Raw genomic sequence first — 10,493 nt, 5'->3', positions numbered from 1 at the left:
CATGTATTTGAATCCTCTTGTCTGTGGAAGGGAGCATCAGAAAAATTTGTTGCTGCTTCTGCCGTGTTTTGGATTATGGTTTAGAGGCTATCAAATGGATGGATTCAAGCATCTTTCAGCCATTGGTTGTTCTCCAATTTGGAGGATAAATAGTTCCATATTAGTCATAGTAGATTATAGCATAAATAGCTTGTAACCACTCGATAACTTTCTCATTTGCAATAATATTCATTCTCATTCCATGGATGTCATGTATCATAACAGTTTGCGAAGCTCCAATGTGTTTACACTTTGAGTGCACATGTTCAAACACAAAGATGTGTAAATCTTGAGGAGCAAAATTGAATATTAAGTTGCATCGGAGGTCCATCGAAAATTTACTTTAAAGGTAATAGTTTTGACCACACACTTCAAAACTCTCTTATATTTTTTTCTTACTATTCGAAATCTATGTTATATTCTATTAATATTTCGAACAAGTGGGTCAAGTGACAATTTCATCACTATAATTAATACTAATTTCATCACTCTCAATTCAATATTTTTCACTTTGCTTTTATGATCACAACAAATGCACAAATATTTGACAATGGCACTTTTTTTACCGAAGCAAAATCAACTAATATCATTAATTACATATTGTTCAATACATGGAGGATAGAACTCAAAAACACGGCGACTAGCCGAAGAATAGGTCGCCCTAGCTAAAGTACGAGCGACCATATTTGCTTGTCTCCTAATAAACTTCAACTTGAAATTGGAATGTAAAACTAACTTAGCAATAATACAAGAAATAATAGCCTAAAATTTAGAATCACCGCGACGATGGGACGACAAGGCATTCACCACCGTAGCCGAATCAGACTTGAAAACAACTTTTTCCCATCCGTTTTGTTCTGCAAACCATATGATTTCTAATAGCGCCATTGCCTCACCTTCAAGAACTGTCATATGTGATTGCTGCCATCTTGGTTGTGCCTTCACGAACTATCCATAAGAAGTACGCGTACAACAGCCAAATGAGCAAATGACTTACTTATTTTGAGACGGATGGAGCACAATTTCCCAATTCCTTTGATAGATGAGTGACACGTGGAAAAAAATTAATCAAAGGCTAGGATTTAAAATGTGAAAAAGCAGCATCTTTTTCAATAAAAAATAAGTTAAAACAAGCTTTTCTTGTTTTTCAATGACACTGGAAATTACTATAATGCCCTTAACTAATATGAATATTACCAATTCAATTTCATTTCCTTTTCCCCTTTCTCTTTCATCTGATGCGCGTTCCTCTTTTTTCTTCTCCCAGCGAAAGCAAAACCACCGAACAACATCCACCACCACACCACTGCCGGCGGGCCGCGACCACTCTTCTCCTTCTCCATCCATCACCGCCGCACCCCCCCTCAATCTTCTGTATTGATTCTTTAGTTTAGAGAGCTATCTCCATCCATCTCTCTCCACAAACCCTAATTGTTGTAACTTGTAAGGTAATGTGAAATTGAATGTAATTTCCTTCAATCCTGATTCTGATTTGATAATTACATGTTCTTGAGTAATGTGAAATTGAATGTAATATTCTGGTAATGATTTGTAATTGTGTATGTGTCTTTAATGATTTAGTGATGTGAAATTGAATGTGAAATTGAATTTTTTTAGTTTTCGATTGCTACTGATTACTACAGAAGACATGAATGTTCTGCTTATTATTATGGTTTAGAACATGAACTCTGATTGCTACTGAACTGTTACTTGTGTTTAAATAATTGTATTGAGTGTGAGAGACGAATTCCAATTGAAAGCCTCGGTTTTAAATAATTGTCAAACAATAGTAGAATATGAAAGCCTGATAACTAGTCAAATTGTTTTAGAGTTACTATAGGTAATTAAGAAAAGTTAACTTACTTCCTTTGCCAATTTTAATCATGTATGGCAATGACTTTGAGAGGAGGACGTAATCAATAATCCTAAATAGTAGAGGTGGAAAAGATGGAAAATGTAAGCTTATTTGATTCAAAAAAATGTAAGCATATCTTCAACTTCTAGCATGCCTAGATGAGCTAATCTTCCTCTATTTTTGATAGTGTTTGGTTTTTCTGTATATGACTAGCATGTCCTAGCAACTTGTCATGAAAAGTAGCAACATTTATGGCATTTTCCATCAGAAAGATCTATCAAACCTGGCTCAACTTTTGAATTCAGCTATCATCGTCTTCTGTTTATGAAAATCAAGTGAAATTGGTTCATTTTGAAATCATTTATGTTATTTCAATGAAATTGAAACCGGCTATTGTTATGAAATTTGAATGTTATTAGAATTGATGTAACATTGAAACCATGTATTGTTAGTTGATTTTGAAACTGTTTCAACAGGAAAAGTTAAGATGAAAAGTCGGGATGCGTAAAGCATCACTTTGAATATGATGATCGGTTTTTAGTATTATTTTGTTGAAATTTTTTATGAACGACACCGAAATGGGTCGTATTGTATATTATATGATTTATATATTTTAGTTTATTTTTAAAGCTGCCACCCCAAAATTTTAGGTCTGGCTCCGCCACTGCTGTCAACGTGTCCCCTTTGATTTGGTGTGCTGCTACTCAGCTTCTCCGACCACCGTTGAGGTACGGCTTTTAATCCTAAGCATCTCATTCTCAACAATAAAATTTCCAAATCCAATCCCTAATTCGCGATACCAAGTAGATAGTGAAAAAAGGCTTATCAATATCTAATCTAATTAACAATGGTTACGACATTTAATCAAACAGGTTTAGTGTACAAGTAGTTTGAACTTGCTATTTTCCTATTTCCTTTTGTACACTCAACCTGTTTGATTAAATGCCTTAACGAGAGTATGATTATGGTGTGCCGCAATTGATCATCATAATTTAGTTACTTTCCCAATAATAAACACCTCGCTTTTTTAATTATACATTATGTTTAAATCATTACAGTTTTTGTTTTCATGATCTTATAAGTGCTGATGTTTCTGTACATTTCATTTAGTGTTCCAAAATTATCTTTATTGAATTATATATGATAAAATAATTCATTTACCGTTGCAGCTTCATCACTTGGTTAATTAACTACTGCATCTTTTCGGCAAGAAATCATGAATAACATTGCTGGGAAACCGCTTAATGGAGATTTAGAGGATGATGATGAAGATGAAGCTAATGATGATGGCCTTGAAGCGTGGGAGAGAGCTTATACAGAAGATAGATCATGGGAGTCTTTGCAGGAAGATGAATCTGGACTTCTTCGTCCCATAGATACGACAGCCATTCATCATGCCCAGTATCGTAGACGCCTCCGCGCCCTTGCTTCAAATGCAGCTACTGCGCGAATTCAAAAGGGTTTGATACGATACTTATACATTGTTGTGGACCTGTCCAAGGTATTGGTTTTATTAATTTATAATTTTTGTGTTTGTGTCTAAGTCATTTGTCATAGACCATTGTATTGATTACTTGAAAATTGGGGTTCAATTAGAGGATGGGTATGTTGGAACACTTCACAAATCAATGGCAGTTAAATTTACTTAATTTTCTTCCATTGTCTTATCTATATTTCCTTTTGCAAATGTTTTTTGAATTTTATCCTTTTCCTTTAGAAGTACATCTAACTTGTTCAATAAGCTAGCACTTAATAGCTAATCATAGTCACACTGATTTTCATGAAGAGCAGTTCTTATACCTGTAATTATATATGAAATTGCTTATGATCCTACAATTACCAGTATCTTATTCAATATCAGTATTAACACTTAATAACATATATGTCTTTCGAATTTCTTGCCTTGTAACATAATTCAGTTTCTTACGTCATGTGAAGGCAGCTTCAGAGAGGGACTTTCGACCAAGTAGAATGGCTGTGATTGCAAAGCAGGTTGAGTTATTTATCAGGGAGTTCTTTGATCAGAATCCACTTAGTCATGTTGGTTTGGTGACTACCAAAGATGGTGTTGCTAATTGCTTGACAGATCTTGGCGGCAGTCCTGAGTCACACATCAAAGCTTTGATGGGTAAACTAGAATGCTCAGGTGATGCCTCCCTACAAAATGCACTAGAACTTGTTCATAGCAATCTAAATCAAATCCCATCATATGGTCATCGAGAAGTTCTGATTTTATATTCGGCCCTCAGTACATGTGATCCTGGTGATCTCATGGAAACTATCCAAAAATGCAAAAAGAGTAAAATAAGATGCTCGGTCATTGGTCTTGCTGCTGAAATGTTTATATGCAAGCATCTTTGCCAAGAAACTGGAGGAACGTATTCAGTTGCACTAGATGAGGTTAGTTTGTTGATTATGATTGAACCATGTAGCTTCTGCACAAATACAAATTAACACTCCGCTATAAAAATGATTTGAGTTTTTATAATCAAGAAACCCTTTTCTGATTAATTACTAAGAATATTTCTGATCGCCTTAGAATGTGTCAGCATTTTTCAAATGTTAGTGTATTCTTATCCATGTATACATCTCGTGCAGTCCCACTTTAAAGAGTTAATTCTTGAGCATTCTCCACCACCTCCAGCAATAGCAGAGTATGCTACGGCTAATTTGATTAAGATGGGTTTCCCGCAAAGAGCAGCTGAGGGTTCCGTTGCAATTTGTACATGTCATGAAGAGGCCAAAACTGGAGGGGGATACACTTGTCCAAGATGCAAAGTTCGTGTCTGTGAGCTTCCTACTGAATGCCGCGTCTGTGGATTGACCCTTATTTCTTCGCCCCATTTGGCAAGGTCATATCATCATCTCTTCCCTATAGTGCCATTTGCTGAGATCTCTCCATCATCTCAAAATGATCCAAACCATAGTTTTCCCAATACTTGTTTTGGTTGTCAACAAAGTCTCCTTAGTCAGGGTAAGGATCTGCTGAACAGTTTTTCATTGAGCATCTTCATAAACTCATGTATTTACAATTTTTGCAATATTAAATCTTATCGTGTTACCTAATATGCTATGTCAAATGTAGACTCATGATACTGCTTAAAGGGTGGAAGTAGTTTAATCTTGAAGATTTTATTGAAATACATAAATTGTGGAAGTAGTTTCATGTGTCTTTTTATGCTTCCAGATTTATTTATTTATTAGATTTTATCTATCATGACCTAACCATTGTAAAAGGGATTGGCAACACTCCTTATTCCCTGTTAACCACCTTGAAATACATAAAAGGGATTAGCTCTAGTTTTTTTGAATTGCAATCCACAATCCAACTGCTTGGCCTGCAATGTGCCCATGCTAAAGTGTCTCAATGCTAGTATCTTACAAGGACATCAAAGTTGAACAGCTATGATACCGTGAGCCTGTAATATTCAATAATTTTTGCGAGACATAAAAGTCTTAGGTTTTATGTCATCATGTTGATGCATCTATAGTATGAAAGCTACGTTTGATGGTAAAGTTACACAGTTGTACCCCAAATATGGATGAGAAAAAAGTCATGGTTTCTTAAAGTAACAGGTGGATGACAGTGGATTCTAATTACAATGTGTAAGCATTAATCATGTTAATCACAATTGCCGAATAATTGAGTACTGTGTCTGTGAGTGTCTGTCAAGTTTTGTCGACAACTTTTATGTGATTATATTCCCAACTATACTATATAGTACTGCTTTACGTAATTAGTATTTTCCTACTCTATCCCGCTGCTGAGAATATACAGTAGTACCGATGATATATAATTTGTATTTTTTTTTTGTTGTATTAAGAATAGTATTGCACTATTGCATATATAGAATATTTGAATATGTTCTTGCTAATTTTCCCAAACACTGCAATTACAGGTTTTGGAGCAGGAAACAAGGCTGAACTTTCCGTCTCTTGCCCAAAATGCAAACAACAATTCTGCCTTGATTGTGACATGTACATTCATGAGAGTTTACATAATTGCCCAGGCTGTGAGAGCTTCAGGCATTCTAAGTCAGTTACTATTGCCCAATGATTTTCAGCCCTATGCTCTCGACATCAAATTGCTATCTAAGTGGTGTTCTACACTGCCTCCCTGTTATTGTGATGTTGCATCCATCTACCGGACTCATGAACAAGTTCCGGTCCATGAAATGGAACTGACCAACACCATCTGATCACCTGATCAAAATGCAAGCCCTTAAGTAGTAAATGCTTTGCGGGCTGGAAAACAAAAGTGATATTGTTTATATGAGGGTGAGATTCTTTTCTTTTATCATTTTATACCATAACAAATTATTTTCTTTTTCCTTCTGTTGTTCTTTCCTGGAAATTAAAACACATGTAAGAATATGTTATGTTTCAATCGACGTTACAGTCCAGCATGTCTCCCTTGCAATTTTTAATCAATGGGCCGACACTAACCGCTCTTGCTAGCAAAGTATTTTTATAATCAAACTTTTCATTGCTAATTTTGTGTGCAATATTTTCCCGCGTTCTGCTTTTACAATCAATGCTATAGACTTCCAACGTCAGCTGACATGTTTCATATCATACGCTTATGGTAGAACGTTTGATATACTAAGAAAGTTATACGTTGTTATTTGATAACTTTCTGACCATCCCTATATGATTGTGAAAATACGGGCGCATAGACCTGAGTCATTCAATTAGTATACTATATTAACCATTTAAGAATTTTCAAAGGAGAAGTTGCATAATGTTTATCTTCTAAGTTGATTATGAGTGACTGAATTGCAACTTCGTTTCCTGTTTCTCTCTGGTTGTTTTTTGGGCATGAGTTAGTAAAAGTTAATTTGGAAAAAAAGAAAAATTTGTCAATGTATTATGTATATGTTCAACAAGAAATAATGTTCGACTTATTCAAGCTTATCTACTGATGTAAAGACTTGTGAGACTGGTTAGGAGAACTTATGAACACAACTTACATGTTCATAAGTTGTTTTCAGCTTATTTTCAAAGCTCTCAAAGATAGGTTACGAAACAGTTTATAGCTTACATGAAAACAATTTTATTTTATCTTTAGTTATAGAAATAGCTTATACATAAATCTTCGTCCTGATAATTGTTTATGCTATAAGATGCAATTTAATTTGTTTATCCAAACAGTGCCTAGATCAATCTCATTGGCTGTTTGGAATTGAGAGTATAAGAATTAGTTCAGTTGATATACCTGCTACCATCAGCAATCATTTATAGGATATTCGTTTAGTATTCACTGGATCGGGTTGTAGCTTAAGCTCTTAACCTAGTAACTTAATCATTAAGACATTTTTTCATGCAACATAATGAACTTAATTAATAATTCATCACGATTTGGCTTATGTGCACTATTCATGAAATATTTTAAGGACAAAACGAATGTGCATTTCCCTTGGTGCTTTTCGAATGATTCTTAACTAAAATACATCTTTTTTTATATACCAAACTTTGAAAAATATATGGATTGAGGAAATCACGATGAATTTAGTTAATAACCATATGAAAAGTACATGAGTTTTTTCCATATTTCAATTTATGATAATGAACTTAATAATGAAAATGCTGCAACATAATTCAACAGAGCATTTTTTTTCCAATTTCTTGAGAAAAATTAGAATCATGCTTTTTTCTTTTTGAACATATTAGAATCGTGCTGATATATATATATATATATATATATTTTTTTTTTTTTTTTTTTTTTTGGTACAAACAACATGCTTATATTTATTTTAAATTTAAAAAGGCAAAATTACATTCATAATCCCTTCACTTAACTTCATATAACAATTTCGTCCTTTATCCTTTTTTCACGTCACTTTTGTCCTTTCAACTCGTTTGCATATGAATTTTCGAGAATCAAATCTAAAACTCATGTGAAAACATGAGCGAAGAACCATTTATTTAAAAAAAAAAAAAAAAGGCAAAATTACACTCATAATCCCTTCACTTAACTTCAGATAATAATTTCGTCCTTTATCTTTTTTTCACGTCACTTTTGTCCTTTCAACTCGTTTGCATATGAATTTTCGAGAATCAAATCTAAAACTCATATGAAAACATGAGTGAATAACCTTAAATTTGAACATTAAGAGCTCATATCGAAATTAAACCATATGTTTGAATCGTGAAAATCCATATGATAATTGATCAAAAGATGAAAATGATGTGGAAAAAAAAATAGAGGAAATTTTTTATGTGAAATTACGTTAAGGGACGACGATGAAAGTAATTTTAGCCTAATATATTACCCTAAACAGAGAATTATTATAGTTCAAAACCTACTCTAACTTCCTTATTTATTTCCTTAGTCTCGGACTAAACGAAGCCTAACCTAGTTAGTCAATTTAATTGCATAGTTTTTCTTAAGGATACAAATCAACCTAAATAAAACCAATATATTTTATAGATATTTTTTTAATCAAGGAAAGGTTATAAAGGCTTCAAATGTTAATTTAGCTTGGTTGACTACCAGTGGCGGAGCCAGAAATTTTAGATTGTGGGGGCAATATTCAGATACTATAATACTAAAAATATTATTTTACCAAAAAAATTCATATTATTTGAGATTGTTTAAGATGAAAGTGAAATAAACATCTTACAATAATGTATAAATATAAGAGAAATAATAATACTTTTACAAAATTATTATTATCAAATATTAACATATTTACGTTTATATAAATACGAAGTGCAATAAACTGGTATGAGCTCGCCTTTGCAATTTATTTGTATGTACTTAATAGGTTGGTCTTGTAGGGCCTAAAAGACATTTTCTATTATTGTAGCCCGACCTTTTTTTAGCTAAAAGGATTATAAAAAAGTCTTGGTCTTCTCTGTTAAACAAAAAAGTCTGATGATCTGATGTAGGGTAGGTTGTAGGTCGGTGACCTATTCCCACTCATACTTAAGAATAATGCAATTATTAATGTACAATAAGAAAAAGTAATTAAGATTGCATTAAAAATTGAAAAGATTATTTAATTTAAAACAAAATTTTATTAAAAATGAATCACTCATAGCACAAAAAATATATACTATGATTTTTTTTTTTTTTGATTAAGTAGGTTGGTGGGTTTGCTAAAAAAAAAAATAGGTTGGTGGTTGAAGCTCACACATTTTAAACATAGAGAAGTGAAGTGTTTGGGATTCGAAACACGACTCCTATATATATTATGCTATGTCCCTAATAATTAAGCTAAGCTCACAGAAAATATATATTATGATTAATGGATTAATTTATCAATAATTGTGATATTAAATAATTTGACAAATTTTAACTTTGATAATATGAATTTTTTTACTAACTAATAGGAGCATGAAGTAGCCTTAACACCATTTAGTAGATTATTTGTGGAGGTGCCCACACAAGTGATATGTGTAGCTCCGCCCCTGTTGGCTACTTATGTTTGCATATTCAATTAAAGGATGGAATAATTAGAAGAGAAATGATATTTGTACAATCAATTTTTGAGAATTTTTGTATAACTTTCTCATACTCACATGATGGTTTTATCCTCTCTCTTCCTTTTTCTCTCTCTCCATTGTTTTTGACCAATAAGAAGAGAGAAAAACAAGGAGTAAATAGTCAATTTCCCCCCTGAAATTAACAAAACTTCAATTACCCCTCTGAAATTTCACAACGTTAGTCAATTTACCCCCTCCGTCAAATTTTTCTGTTAGTGAACATGACATTTTGCAAATACCCCTGAAGTTTTGCACTTATGTGCAAAATTCCCCCAAACTTAAAAATTTATATTATTTTTTTCTTAAAAACAAACAATTAATAGTTAAATATTAAAGCTAACTATTAATTTTGGGGTTTGGAAAAACTACATACATATATACATCAAAATAGGGAAAAATGTGTATTTTTAAAGTGACAATAATGGTTATTTCTAATAGACATATTATTATTTTTAGAGGTTTATAAACAAATTAATAATCAGATTTAAATTTATATTTTCTCCTTCACCATCTTAGTCTTTTAACTCCTCTAACTCCTTCAACAATTTGCTCAAACCATTTCAACTACACAACCCCCAATATTAATCCACAAATCATCCCATTATTGTCACTTTAAAAAATACATATTTTTTCCCATTTTGGAGCCTATTTTGATGTATATATGTATGTAGTTTTCCCAAATTCCAAAATTAATAGTTAGTTTTAATATTTAACTATTAATTGTTTGTTTTTAAGAAAAAAATAATATAAATTTTTAAGTTTGGGGGGAATTTTGCACATAAGTGCAAAACTTCAGGGGTATTTGCAAAACGTCATGTTCACTAACAGAAAAATTTGACGGAGGGGGTAAATTGACTAACGTTGTGAAATTTCAGGGGGTAATTGAAGTTTTGTTAATTTCAGGGGAGTAATTGATGAAACTTTCAATTTGAGGGGGGGGAAATTGATTATTTACTCGAAAAACAAGATTGTCACTAAAGTTGTCATAAAATGGATGTACAAATATCATTGCTCTGATAAGAATATATAGTGAAAGGAATGATTGCATATAGGCAGAACTACTATGTGTGTGTATACAACAAAAAACTACGTTAATCCTTGAAATTATAAA

At 32.6% G+C, this 10,493-nt stretch overlaps 1 protein-coding gene across 3 annotated transcripts; it reads left to right on the top strand.

The window, feature by feature from the left end:
- The first annotated feature begins 1,251 nt into the window (after positions 1-1,251).
- Positions 1,252-6,373, top strand: LOC11417626 (general transcription factor IIH subunit 2). Of its 3 annotated transcripts, XM_024769513.2 has the most exons (7): positions 1,252-1,487; positions 1,944-2,020; positions 2,545-2,622; positions 3,064-3,395; positions 3,833-4,294; positions 4,493-4,868; positions 5,794-6,373. In XM_024769513.2, the coding sequence occupies exons 4-7, from the start codon at positions 3,111-3,113 to the stop codon at positions 5,949-5,951; spliced, it is 1,281 nt and encodes a 426-aa protein (XP_024625281.1). In that variant the 5' UTR covers positions 1,252-1,487; positions 1,944-2,020; positions 2,545-2,622; positions 3,064-3,110; the 3' UTR covers positions 5,952-6,373. The 3 variants fall into 3 exon arrangements, with proteins under 3 accessions (XP_024625281.1, XP_003624959.1, XP_024625279.1); XM_003624911.4 differs by lacking the exon at positions 1,944-2,020; XM_024769511.2 differs by lacking the exon at positions 1,252-1,487 and having other exon boundaries at positions 1,614-2,020.
- The last annotated feature ends 4,120 nt before the right edge of the window (positions 6,374-10,493 follow it).

Source organism: Medicago truncatula, chromosome 7 (genome assembly GCF_003473485.1).
Source record: "Medicago truncatula cultivar Jemalong A17 chromosome 7, MtrunA17r5.0-ANR, whole genome shotgun sequence".
Classification (NCBI taxonomy): Eukaryota; Viridiplantae; Streptophyta; class Magnoliopsida; order Fabales; family Fabaceae; genus Medicago; species Medicago truncatula.
The sequence above is the reverse complement of the archived record's forward strand: the minus strand, read 5'-3'. Positions and strand labels throughout refer to the sequence as shown.